Source organism: Stenella coeruleoalba (assembly GCF_951394435.1).
Source record: "Stenella coeruleoalba genome assembly, chromosome: 7".
NCBI classification, from domain to species: domain Eukaryota; kingdom Metazoa; phylum Chordata; class Mammalia; order Artiodactyla; family Delphinidae; genus Stenella; species Stenella coeruleoalba.
The window spans coordinates 88,074,991-88,088,850 of NC_137153.1; the positions used below are offsets into that span (position 1 = coordinate 88,074,991).

The 13,860-nt window shown below is 39.0% G+C and overlaps 1 protein-coding gene across 2 annotated transcripts in view; it reads left to right on the plus strand.

Annotated features, from left to right (window-relative positions):
* DCAF10 (DDB1 and CUL4 associated factor 10) overlaps positions 1-6,346 on the plus strand; it is a 56,521-nt gene extending 50,175 nt beyond the window's left edge. For both annotated transcript variants that reach the window (XM_079925824.1, XM_079925825.1), the window contains one exon: positions 572-6,346. In XM_079925824.1, coding sequence (XP_079781950.1) covers positions 572-940 — 369 coding nt within the window. In that variant the 3' untranslated portion in view covers positions 941-6,346. The remainder of the gene's footprint in view (positions 1-571) is intronic.
* Positions 6,347-13,860: the final 7,514 nt, after the last annotated feature.

A 13,860-nucleotide genomic window follows, 5' to 3' on the forward strand; every position in this document is an offset into this window, starting at 1 on the left:
ACTCTGGAAAGCAGGAGTCTTTCCAGAGCTAGCTAGCTAGTCACTAGCTCTAGAAGCCACAGCTAACAGGAGAGAAGAGTCTTTGAAGTGTGTAGGAAGAGAGGTACTCTAGGGCTTAGATGTCTTAGCCCTAAAATATCAAGATTCTTGTTACTCTCTTGAGTAACAGGAATTCTTGAAAAGGGAATTATTACTTCAGAAGTCACAGTGGCCTCAGGGAATAAAAGGCTTTAAAGTGTCATAGTACAGAATAACCTTGATATGAATGTAGATAAGACAGTATGGGACCTGCAAGTTTTGTTAGTTGGGAGAGGGGTAGCATTCATCTGAATGATTTCTTGGAACAATTCTGTAGCTTTGGCATTCTGTGGAGCTTTTTTTTTTTTTTTTTAAAAAAAGATTATCTGTAGCACTGTTTGGGACTCTGTAACTTTTTGTTTTTTAATTAGTTGAAGTATAGTTGCTGTACAATATTATATAAGTTACAGGTGACAGTATAGTTATTCACAATTTTTAAAGGTTATACTCCATTTATGAGGCTCTATGATTTGTCTCTCTTCTCTCCCTCTAGTGGACTTGTGTCTATGAATTCCAAGAAGGAGCCCCCGTGCGACCAGTCTCACCTCGCTGTTCTCTACGACTGACTCATTACATTGAAGAAGCCAACGTAGGCAGGGGTTATATCAAAGAACTTTGCTTCAGCCCTGATGGGCGAATGATTTCTTCCCCACATGGCTACGGGATTCGCTTGTTGGGATTTGACAAACAGTGCAGTGAACTTATTGACTGTTTGCCCAAAGAAGCCAGTCCCCTGCGGGTGATCCGTTCTCTGTACTCTCATAATGATGTGGTACTGACGACAAAGTTCTCTCCAACACATTGTCAGATCGCCTCCGGGTGCCTTAGTGGACGGGTGTCTTTGTATCAGCCAAAGTTTTAGGCACAACTTACATCAAATAAGGAACTCTTCTGGTGTTTGAATTATATATTACTTCAATTTAGGTGAAGTATTTTCTTTTTAGAAGATCTTAAAAGTTTGGGTCAAGATCCTAGTTCTTACGGGTCCATGAACACACCTGTGACCTGAGTACTTGGTCGTCCAGCATCACAGGGGCATCGCCAAGTTAGACTCCAGGCAGCACCATCTTTTGCAGCATTCCTAGGCTCCTGCTGATCTGTGCCACTGAACTCCAGTTCTGCTGGTTGTTTTGCATGGTAGCTCTTGTCAAGTTTCTTTCTTTTAATTCTCTTTTCTGTTTTTCGATTTTGGTATGAATTTTGTGGACATTTGGCAGGAGTTTTGGTTGGATTAGGAGAAACTCGTGATGCTAGTGTTGAATAAAACCTATGTTTTATTCAATGTTTTATTCGATGTTGGCATACTGGTTGAAAAGAAATTTCATCTTATCAGTATACTTGGCCTTTTAAAGTTGCTGTTGTTTCTCTATAATGAGCACAGATAATGGCATTATTCTTACAAATGTTATAGTTTTGCAGCAAAATGTCTTTTAAGTTTCCTGTTAAAATTATACATATTTTTCACTGTGAGAGGGATTTTGTTGTGAAATTCTAGAAAAAAAATTACCACCTCTCTTTGTAGTTTATTTGTATGAACTTTTAAATCTGTAGCATGTGTCCTTACTTGGTATTTTGTTCCTGTCAACAGCATTAGAAAGGAAAAGAGAAGGAATGGGCTTTGGTCATTTCTATTGTATAGAAGAGGATTTATTTATTAGATTATACTTTCTATCTGGCCACAGAGTGATGAGAACAATGTGGCTTAGATTTTCTGTTTCCTCTGCCAGATTATTTAAATCACAGAGGATGACAGGTGGAGGGAAAATCGAGAGTAAAAACGTTGTGTTTTTCTCATTTTCCTTGAGCTTAACTCTCTTACCATTTATGAAGGGAGAACTGTGATTGTCTTCAAGCTGTTGTCATAACTGTGGTGGTCCGTGACTTGGGTGTCATGACTAAGACCTTTTGTTGTGTTTTGTTGTGGAACACAGCAAGTACAAAGCATCACGCAGGGGCCAGGCATAAGGCTGACTACTCTGCTGAAGTAAGCAGCTTTTTTCTAGTCTCCTCCACTTGGAATGGGACTGTCCTGAGAAGAGATTTGCCAGAGGCTGGAGTAATTTGAGCCACATGCTAGCTTTTTCCCCCTTAGAACACATTCTCTTAGGCCAGTGGTTCTCAAACATTAGGGTGCATTATAATCACTGGGGAGCTTGTGAAAAATAGAGAAACCTGGCCCTCACCTTAGGAGGTTCTGATTCAGCCAGGGAGAGGACAGGAATCTGTATTTTTAACACGAACCCCAAGTAATCTGTATTCAGGTGGTTCCTGGATCACAGCTTCAAATATTACTACCTTAAACATCAGTAAATATTTCTGTACCCATCAGGTGCTTAACACAACTCCCAGAAGGTGTTTTGATTATTAAAAAAATAAGCAAATAAAAGCAATTTTAGAGGTAGAAAGTAACTTAAAATGGACTCAATCTCGTTATTAGATGAATGAGAGAAGTTAAGTGACTTGCCTAAAGTCATCCTGCAAAATTAGTGGCAGAGCCAGGACTTGAATTCAAGTCTCTTAATTCCTTGCTCAGGGCCATTTCTACTGTATTATGCTGGCTGTTAAAACAATGACTTATGAACACTTTTTTTGTCTTTAAGTTGTATTATTGTGAATACCTTTAAACTGGCCAGTAGATTGAAAAAGGAAGGCATGGGAGTATCAATGCTGAGAATTCCAGCCATAAGAAGAAAAGTGTTTTAAATCTTATAGAAATGTTTAAGCAACCCAAATACATGAATAAAAATGACACTTTTTGTAGAACCTGCCAGACAGCCATTCACGCACGTACAGAGGTTACATCTCACTTGGATAATGTTGGCTGTAGGACAAATTTTAAAAATTAGATCTTTCTTACCATGGATGTTAAAAAAAAATTGGAAATGTTTTAGTCATCAAAAAAAGTACCCACAGTGAAAACACAGGTTTGCCATAAACTTTCTTAAAAACACATATTTAAGAGAAAATAAAGAGACAAAAACACCTAATGTTGACATTAAAAATAAGCTACTGGGCTTCCCTGGTGGTGCAGTGGTTGAGAGTCCGCCTGCCGATGCAGGGGACACGGGTTCGTGCCCTGGTCCGGGAAGATCCCACATGCCGCGGAGCGGCTAGGCCGGTGAGCCATGGCCTCTGGGCCTGCGCGTCCAGAGCCTGTGCTCCGCAACGGGAGAGGCCACAGCAGTGAGAGGCCCGCGTACCGCAGGAAAAAAAAAAAAAAAAACCTACTAAGTACAAAGGTTGTATTGATAATCAAAAGAAGTTTCCATATATTGCATCTCCTTGGGAGAGTGCTCCATGTCAGATGCTGGGCCCAAATGTTGCCCAACTCTAATAAATTTCAGTCCGTGATTCAAGAATATCTATCATGTGTCAAATAATGTAGATACTTTACTAGTAACTCTCACAAAAACTGCAAGGTAGGTGGCATGAGCACCAATGTACTTTGGGGGAAATGGAAGGTCAGAAAGGTTGATTTGACATAAGTCACAGAGCTGGCATGGGGTGGCAGCACTGAGATTCAAACTCAATGTTTTAGTTCCAAGCCTGTGCTTACTACTCTACCATTTTGCCCTTTAGTTTGTAAAGGATGGTAAACTGGCCTGTTAATTTACTTATTTAACACCCTCTGGAAGTTGTTTATTTCAGAGCTGGCTCATCTTCTGCACCATACAAAAGAACATTTACAAGATAGACAATTTCCATTAGAATTAACGCCATAAACTGCAGGGCACACATACAGTCCGTTCCTAACTAAAAACCCTCATGTAGGGTAAGTAGCTATAAAGTAAAGAAAAATGGAGGATTAATAGCCTTATACAAAAACAGAGCCTCACAGATGAGAATTAAAAATTAATAGCAAACTCAACAAAACCTTTGTCCTCTCTGAGGTATTGTCATGATCAGGAAGTCATCAGGGGATATTAATCAAGGAATTAAAGGGCATCAGGAATGCCATACTATTGGAGGAGATTACACTTAAAATTTCAAGATCCCATTTCACCTAGTGTATAAAATCTAATCTGGTGTTTTTAACTCTAAAATTTTATTTAGTCATTTTTAATCATGATAATTGGTAAATGTATTATAATTGATAATATAATTGTTGGTAAGTATAGTATAAATTATACATGTTTTAAAAAGCTTTCTGCAGAACAGTATATTTATGGCGAAGCTATGTTGAATGAGTTTAAAAACATCAAATATACCGTAGTTCCTTATTTTCAATTGTGAAAATGAAGTGGCTGATGCAGAAGAGACCTCTATTTTTATCTTTTGAAAATGTCTGTGGTCTTTTTTCTCAGAAGCTCAAAGAGCATGTATATTTTGTTTCTCCTTGTTACATCCCCGGGAAGAGGTTATACCAAAAATTTTAGGAAAACAAGCATGAAAAAGGTAAATCACATATTCCTCACTCCTATGTCTAGAACCAAGATCACATCATATCATTGTTAAGGCTGTTTTCTAGCAAGTGCAATATAGGAAAAACACTCTGAGACTCTTTTAGGAGCCTAGTGTTTCCCATATTAGAATATATGGTGTTGGCATCCATAAGAATCTGTTAAGCTTGTGTTTAACAGGAGAAATGGTCTGATAACTTACTGATGACAGTCATCCCCATTTAATGACCAGCAGTCACTGAGAGCTATGAAAATTCAGTAACACAGTGTTGGTCATGAAGGAAAGCATATATATTAATGTTGGGATAATTAATGCATTTGTCTTAAGTGCCAAAATTCAAAACTTGTAATTATTTTTGATGCAAGTCTTTCAGATATGTCAGTATACCTACCCGCCTTCTTCTTAAACAGCATGCTCAGTACAATTCACTTTTTCATGATGAAAGTAAAAGTTATATTCATGTGTTATTACAAGTATCTAATGAGCTCTGATGTATGTAAAATAATCCATAAATTGTAAAGGGCTATAACAAATTGATATTAATTATTATAAAGTGATTCCCTCAGCCTCGAGGTATATATAATCATTTGCCTCAGATTCCTGGTGTGGTTTTTGTTTTTTCTTTAATTTAAAAAATTTTGTATCTGCTAAGCAGTTTGTTTTGCTTATATAGTGGTCTCCTGCCACACTATCAATATACCTGCCTCTAACAGGCTCCCCACTTCCTTCTAATGTGCTGTGTTCATCTGTTATGAGCTGGGACGTGAGATAACCAAGCCTGCTTAGTTTCTAATGGGCTGGATGAGCTCTGGGTGCACAGTCTGAGACAGCTCTTTTGGTTGCTCACCACCTTCCTGACAGGTTCACAGTAACCTTCTGGATAATAGTTCCCAGTTAAAGCCCAAGCTAGTGATTTTTTTCAGTTGCCACTAAGTAAAATACTACAAGCTAAGGATGCTGCTAGATTAAGGAGAAGCAATGTACCAAAGTACAGGGAAGCAAAAACAAAGGCTCTGTAGTTGCACAGGGGTCTTTCATGCTTTTAAGGAAAAAGAAGAGTGCAGAGGGAAAAAAAAAAACCCCGTGAAAATCCAGATAGACTTGAGTATTTTTGATGCCATTGAACTGTCAGTAATTATTAAAATATATGGTTAAAAAATAAAATACATGGTTAAATTATCACACATTGTACAAAGACACAGTTAAGTCTCAGTGCAAAATGAGAGTGTACTGAAATTTATACCCTAAACACAATTCATAAGAATTTCTTCCATTCAAACGATAATGGAAACTATTATCAAAAGGGAAGTCTCAAATTTACCTGTATGCCGCTTTTTTAGTTGTAAATGAATTAGTGATAGAAAAATGGGTTTTATTAAATGCTCCAGGGAATACATCTCACATGCACACACCTCCTCTATACATGTGTATATAAATGTCACTATAAATGAAAATGCTAGAGATAATAAAATAATTTTAAAAATTTAAATCTGGTCCAAAGTACTTAAAATAGAATTTTCAGCTTTCCCGAGTTTCTTCCTCATTTAGATTTCAGGGTTTTTACATTAGAAGTTGAATATTTGAATTTTCTTTTAAATTTCATTGCATCTTCCATTTCCACACTGTGCTTTCTGATAAATTTTAGATGCACATTTTCAGGACATTTGGAGTATTCCAGATAATATGCCAGACACCAGAAAGTTTACTCACTAGATTCTGAGGTGCTGTTTCTCACTAGATTCTCATGCCAGACAATAAGCTCCTTGAGGGCAGGGACTCTTATTTATTCTTCTATTCCCAGTGCCCAGCAGGATCAATAAATTTTTGTTGAATGAATCAAATGAATCTTCACCATATGTGGCCTCAAATTTCCATGAAGCCAGAATTGTGATGTGCAACTATTCAGTACTACAGGAATCCATCATTTATTATAATGAACAGACTATTCATTGGAGTAAGAATTTGTTCTGACCATAGGTCAGAAAAACTAAGCATTTCTCATTGATTTGGAAAACTGCCAAGACTCAGTTTTTCATTCAACAAACATGTGGCTCCCTACTAGATGCCTAGTCTAGAGCTCAAGGGACAAAGATAACTAAGGTTTTAGTATTCCTATAACTGCAGTTGATACAGACTTAGATGCAGGGCTGGCTTCATGCGTATGTGACCTATGTAGTCATTTAAGGGTCTCCATTGAGAAAAGCCCCATGCTTGGTTTAATGCTCTGCTGAAGCCATCTTGAAATTCTTAATTGCATTATAGTACCTTTTACCTACCTTCTAGTAAAGATATTCACATTCATTCAAAACTAGCTATAAAGTGAATGATTTAGTAAAATAACTTCTAAAATCTAAAACTGAAACAACTACCTCCCTCCCACAAAGTTTTTGAACAGATCAAATGTTCTTTATTTCAGAATTAGAAAAGCTTTCTAAAAATGTGATGTTTTTACCTTTTCAGTTGAGTTGTTTTTCAAATGCATGGTAGAATTGTAGGTGAATTTATCTACATACATATCTACATAAAATTTTAAGGTTTTAATAAACCTTTTATTAATACATGCACTGAATATTTTAGTTTAAGTCTACCTCATAACGTGCTTTTAAAAAATAAATGCTACTTTGAAACATTTGCCACACTTTTTGTGTGTGGTTAACCTATTTAAAAGGTTGATGGCAAACTTGCATTGCAGTGGTTAGGAATCTGCCAATGCAGGGGACATGAGTTCAAGCCCCGGTCTGGGACGATCCCACATGCCGCGGAGCAACTAAGCCTGTGCGCCACAACTACTGAGCCTGCGCTCTAGAGCCCTCAAGCCACAACTACTGAGCCCACGCGCCACAACTACTGAAGCCCGCACGCCTAGAGCCCATGATCCGCAACAAGAGAAGCCACTGCAACGAGAAGCCTGCGCACCGCAACGAAGAGTAGCCCTCACTCGCCACAACTAGAGAAAGCCGCACACAGCAACAAAGAAGAACCAAAGCAGCCAAAATTAAATAAATAAGTTTAAAAAAGATTAGGAGACCACCTGGAGCTAGATTAAGGGAGTGCAAGTCCTGTTCACACCCTAATCTGGTCAGAGACCCCACCTCTGGAAAAAACAACAACAACAAAAAACTTGCATTTAGCATTAGTTTGAAAATTTTTGTTTACATTTTGTTCACTTTTAGACCAGAATCAAGCATAAGGCTGTAACAGAGGCAGTGGCTTGGTGGTTCTTGTTAGTGATATTCTAAACTTTTTTGATCATGTTAACTCTTAACAGAAAAAATTAGAGAATACAATCCAAATTTTGATCATTTATAAATTACATATATTGTTATACTGATCTATTATGTACATTATAAAACATGTATAGGGAAAAAGGAAATTTTAAAAGGATAAGATGTTTAAAAAATCAAAGTTCTACATTACCTCTTGCACTTCCAGGGTTCACCTTGTCCTTCCACTGGCATATGCACACTTCATTTTTTGAAGCCTACCGTTCTAAAACATAGAAATGGCATTTTGCACTGAAAACACATTTACTAAGATCTGAACCATTCACATCTGTTCACTAATGTTCTGGCCATTTACAAGTTTATTTGATATGAATCGTGTGTAGAGTTTTATAAATTATTCAGTGAAAATTATTCATACCAGTAGGAAGCATAGTTGATAAATTTTTGTTAAGCTGTATACAGTGATTGGATCTCATATAGATAAATTTAGAACATGCTACTTTTCACACTGTTCCCTAGAATGACATTTTCTTGTGTTATTTAACTATGATTGATGGTTCATTTTGCCATACTATTTTAAATTTACTAGAAAAATGACAATCCTACTTGGGATGCTTTTTTGGGAAGTCACTGAAAAGAAAAATAGAGTGAATCCCTTTCAGTTTTTTGAGAAATTAATCGTTCTTTAGCTAACTTAACTAACCATAGCACTAATGATCACTATTTCAGTTATTCCTGAAATATGACTGACATATTTTGGACTATTTAAAAATAGATTTTTTTATTTAAAAGGAAGTGATTTTAATGATTTATATTTACATCAGTTTCCTATTACTGATGTAACAAATTACCACAAACTTAATGGTTAAAACAACACAGATACATGTCCACTGAGATTTCCTTCTAGGCCCTTCCCTTCTGGCAGAGAACACATGAAAAGTGGTGCAGGCATTAGCATCACCAGGAGGGCTTGTTAAAACAGATTGCTAGGTTGACATCCAGAGCTGCTTATTTCACAGGTCTGGGGTGGGAGGCCCCATTCTGCATTTCTAACCAGTTCCCAGTTGATGCTGTAGGTCTGGGGACCACAGTTTGAGAACTAGGGATTTAGAAAATGCAGTTAGGGTTTAGATTCTTCATGGATGACAGTTCCATGGATCTCTGTGAAGATAAAGAAAGCCTGTTTGGAGAACATATTAACTTTGGAGCTTGAGAGATGGACAACCATGCATCCCATCAGTTACACCATCCTCCTTCAGCGAGAGCTAAGGCTTCCCTATTTTTAAATGGTATTTAAATTACTGAGCAGTTAATTACACTAAGATCATCTTATCTTCTCAGGAACAGACCTGGTGCCGTGTGCCTTATCTTCTAACTCCACGAGAGGAGCCGCTACAGAACACACTGTGAGCTCCAAACAGCTTCCAACTGCTACGGACAAATTCAAAACAGGAACAACAGAAGCTCTAAGCAGAGCACAGACAACTCACAACAGCTTTTAAACCCTTTTTTGGGGGAAACAGCTGTCTCCTTTGAAAGCTATTTAAATTATGGGTACACGAGGCTGCTGTGCTTACATTAACTTGCAAAAGCCCATCACTATAAAAGATTAGTTCTTGTCTGGGTAAAATGAAGGATCCAAATGTCATTGTAAAAGGATTACTTTATAAAAGTTAAATACAAAGTATCAGATCTGTTCTGAATACATTGTATTTATTCTTAGGCAGTTATTACTGAAGAGGTTTTGTGTGTGTACGTAATAAATGTATGTATAAAAGAAGGACTTCCTGGCCTTTGTTGAAAGTTGCAGAGTATTGGCGGGAAAATCATGATCCCTACCCTGGTCACTTCGGGGGTGAGTAGACCACTCACTTTTGGGGCCCACTTAAGAAAAACTTCAGTTCATCAGCCACCATGTTACTCACCAGCCCTGTTACAATCTGGTGTGTATCCTGGGCTTGAGGAGAGAGAGGAGGTGGCCACCACGTCGTCATTAGGACTAGTGGGAAGGATAAGTTAGTAATATGCCATAGGACTGTATTCCCCTCTAGCAGGTATTTCTGTAGTATCCTATGACTTCATGGCAGTCTAGAATAATTAGCATACTAAAAGAACTGAACTGAGTCTCTCAATATATTGTGACATCAAATATTGTGATAAACACCCTAATGATTTTTCTTAACATTTTATTATGAGATGTTCAAACATACAGCAAAGATGAAAGAATTTTACAAGATTCTACTGTCAACACTTTACTAAGCTTGTTTTATCAGTTATCCAATATTCTACCCATCCATCAATCCATCTTAATTTTTGATGTATTTTGATGAATTGCAGATATCTGTACCCATCCTTTTAAAACTCCTCAGCAATACATATCATTAACTAAAGTTCAATATTTTTCTGGTGTAAAATTTCCATACAGTGAAGTGCACAAATATTAACAGTATGTTTGCTAAATAAGTTTAGGCCAATGTATACACCTGTGTAACCCAAACCCCTATCAAGATACAGATCACTACCGTTACCCCAGATGCAGAAAGTTCCTTCACGCCCCTTCCCAGAGTTAACCACTGGTTTTTTTCCCCAACAGATTTGCCTCTTTTAGAACTTTACATAAATGGAATCAGACATTATGTATTCTCCGTGATGATTTTTAAAAGACAAATTCCTAAAAAATTCAGTGTCTCTGAAACAGGGAGAATAATAGTGATAAAGATAACACCTGGGATCAGAGTATGATTCATTCATTGAATAGGTATTATGAGAAACTCTAGTCCGTGGATACAAAGATCAGAAAGACAGCCCCTGCCCTCAAGGCATTCACACTGTCTTGAGGGATACAGCACAAACATCTTGGCCAGAGGGCTGAGGTTGAGACAGTCATCACGTGCCACAGGAGACCTAATCCAGCCTGGGAGCCAGTAGGGAATCAAGGGAAATTTAAGGTTTTACCTAGGAACTTGCCACAGGCAGCCAGCTCTGTATAGTCCACAAGTCTAGAATCTTGTAACTTGAAATGATCTGTCCTTAAGAGGGCAGATTTACAGTACTGAGCAGATGTAAGGCAAATCTGCTAAACAAAATAAACTATAAAAGGTACAAATTGAAATTAGGGATGTTTTCTTCTCTAGTTTGAGTTGATATATATTCAAATGTATTTAGCATTGCTTCCAAACATAAAAACACCATGCTTTTCTGTTCCTGGACCACAAGTGGCAGCAGTTTTGAAGGGCTCCAAACAGCAACAGCAAAGCTTTAAATCTCCTTGGACTTTGCCTTAGCTTTCTCAAGGCTTATCGCACCCATTATATCTCCAAGTTTAGGCCCTCACCTCCTAACTGCTTTTCACTTGTTACCTTCATATTTTACACACAAATTACAAATGAAAAGTACCTGGATCCCTTACATACCCACTTTTCCCTATTACCTGTCTTGAAAACTCTATGGCTCTTTTTCAGTGGGGAGTGAGAAGTGGGGAGCCCAAGAAAACCTCGAAATTTGTTTAATCACTCTTTTTCAGCAAAGTATGAGAGGGGCAAGGAAAGTTTGGAGGCTTCCTTTTTACCAACGGGAAAGGAGAAAGCTATATACCATGTGCCTCGTATTACTATAGGTATGATGACCCTTGAAAGAAATTAGTTTCTTTTCCCTATTATCATCTGAAACAAAAAGGTATATAGCATCTCAATGTAACTAAATGCATTCCCCCTTTTTGGTGTACTCTGTAAGGAGCAAGCCACTGCTGACTAATGACTGGTTCCTGAACTGAATGATGATGGTGAAAGGTAAAGCAACTACTGAGGTGGTCTGCTCTAAACAAAACAAGCCACTGCCTTCATGGCACTTCTACAGTGACAAAGTAGCAATGACACTTATTATTTTAAGGAATACTTTCTTCTTGTCCTTCTTGGTCAGCTTCACTCAGCTGAGATCCACAATTCACAAACAGTGCAAGAATAAGAAAAATGGAGCCTGTATATTGGAGTCCTGACTAGTACAGAGACTTGTCTCAGATTGGCTGGATGTTTCTGAGTAAAGGATAGGTGAATGTATAACTGAATCACTTTGCTGTACACCTGAAACTAACACAACATTGTAAATCAACTCTACTCCCATATAAAATAAAAATTAAAAAAAAAGATAGCGAAGTGTTACACATGAAGAAGGAGAGCAAAGAAGAGCCTCATCATTTAGCTCATGTATGTTATGGGCTGAATGCTTGTGTCCCCCACGACCCCAAGCTTGCAGGTTGCAGCCCTGACCCGCAGTGTGATGGTATCTGGAGGTGATTAGGTTTAGATGAGGTCAAGAGGTTCTCTCTCTGCCATGTGAAGACACAGCCAAGAAGAGGTCTCTCACAAGTAACCAAATCTGCCAGCACCTTGATCTTGGACTTCCCAGTGTCTGGAACCGAGAAATGTCTTGTTGTTTAAGCCTAAATATTTAGTCTATGGTATTTCATTATGGCAGCACAAGCAGTGTTAAAATTTGTTTCAGGGGCTTCCCTGGTGGCGCAGTGGTTGGGAGTCCGCCTGCCGATGCAGGGGACATGGGTTCGTGCCCCGGTCCAAGAAGATCCCACATGCCGCGGAGCGGCTGGGCCCGTGAGCCATGGCCGCTGAGCCTGCGCGTCCGGAGCCTGTGCTCCGCAACAGGAGAGGCCGCGGTACCGCAAAAAAAAAAAAAAAAAAATAGAAAATTTGTTTCTGAAACAACTTCCATGACCCATCAAGGAACTAAAGTCAGACAGGATTTTTTTTTTTTTTTTTTTGCGGTACGCGGGCCACTCACCACTGTGGCCTCTCCTGTTGCGGAGCACAGGCTCCGGACGCGCAGGCTCAGCGGCCATGGCTCACGGGCCCAGCCGCTCCGCGGCATGTGAGATCTTCCCGGACTGGGCACGAACCCATGTCCCCTGCATCGGCAGGCGGACTCCCAACCACTGCGCCACCAGGGAAGCCCCCTTCACTCTTTTGATTCTTAAAGAAACATTTGTCAGACATCTACAAGGTGTCAGGCACTGTGCCAGGAACTTGAACTGTGGAAACTAGAGCAGAGTCCCTCCCTTATGGAGCTGACATTCAAAAGGGCCAAAGGCATCAAATAATGACAATATAATTAAAACAGGTAAATGCTATGAAAACAGCACAGGAATGTGGCAGCACAAGAATATGTAAGAGGGGAACCTGCCTTGGTCCTTAAAGTGAGGGCTGGCTTCCCCGAGGGAGTGACGTTTGAGCTGAGATCTGAAGGCCTCAGTAAGAGTTACTGCGTGAACCAGGGGAGAGAGCAGGGTTCAGTGCAGTGGGACTCCACATGGGTAAGGCTGGGAGGCTAGAGAGTACAGAAGTCCCCATGGCAGTGGTTGGGCAGGGCAGTTTTAGCTGGAGATGACAACAAGGGAGACAGGGCCTGGATCATTTCATCTAGAAAAATGATAGGAATATGAAGAATGGATTGAAGGCAGATGAGAATTTTTATAAATCCTATTTTATCCTCAATTTCTACTTCAAAATCACATACTCATCTGGAGAAAAAGTTCCCTACTGGAAACTAGATGCTGAAGGGATTAAGCTGGGACCAGCCTTTGGAGACTGGGAGGCACTGCAGCTACTGCAGACCTCCCTCCGGCCCCTCCCCGTCACACCAAGAGAAATGCTCTCTACTCCCCTCACTCCGCCAATGGGTTACAATGACATTTCATCAGATGATGTGTCAAACCCGTTTCATGAATTCTAGAGTTCAGGATATTCACTCTTATCCTGAATTTCTAAAAAATTTCTAAAACAGGAGTGTTTTAGAAGCATTACATGGCAACTGCTCCCTTACTTGGTGGACCTCATCAGGCAACCTCAACTATCCCTAGAGTCAGGAAGCACCTTATAAATGTAATGTGTAAACCAAGAGTGTAGCTAATATGATTTCAGTCTCCTAACAGAAACAAGCAGTATGAAATCAAAAGCAGATATAAAAAACTCAAAAAGCACAAATGTCCAGATCATTCAGCTTGGGGGTAAGCATGACCTGAAGGTACATAATTACAACAGAAAGTACTGATATACTGAATTCACCAAAACAGTTTATACTCAGTAGGGAAAAGTTTATTTCATTTGAGAACCTTTAAAAAACAAAATGCTTTGTAGTTAACCTATCT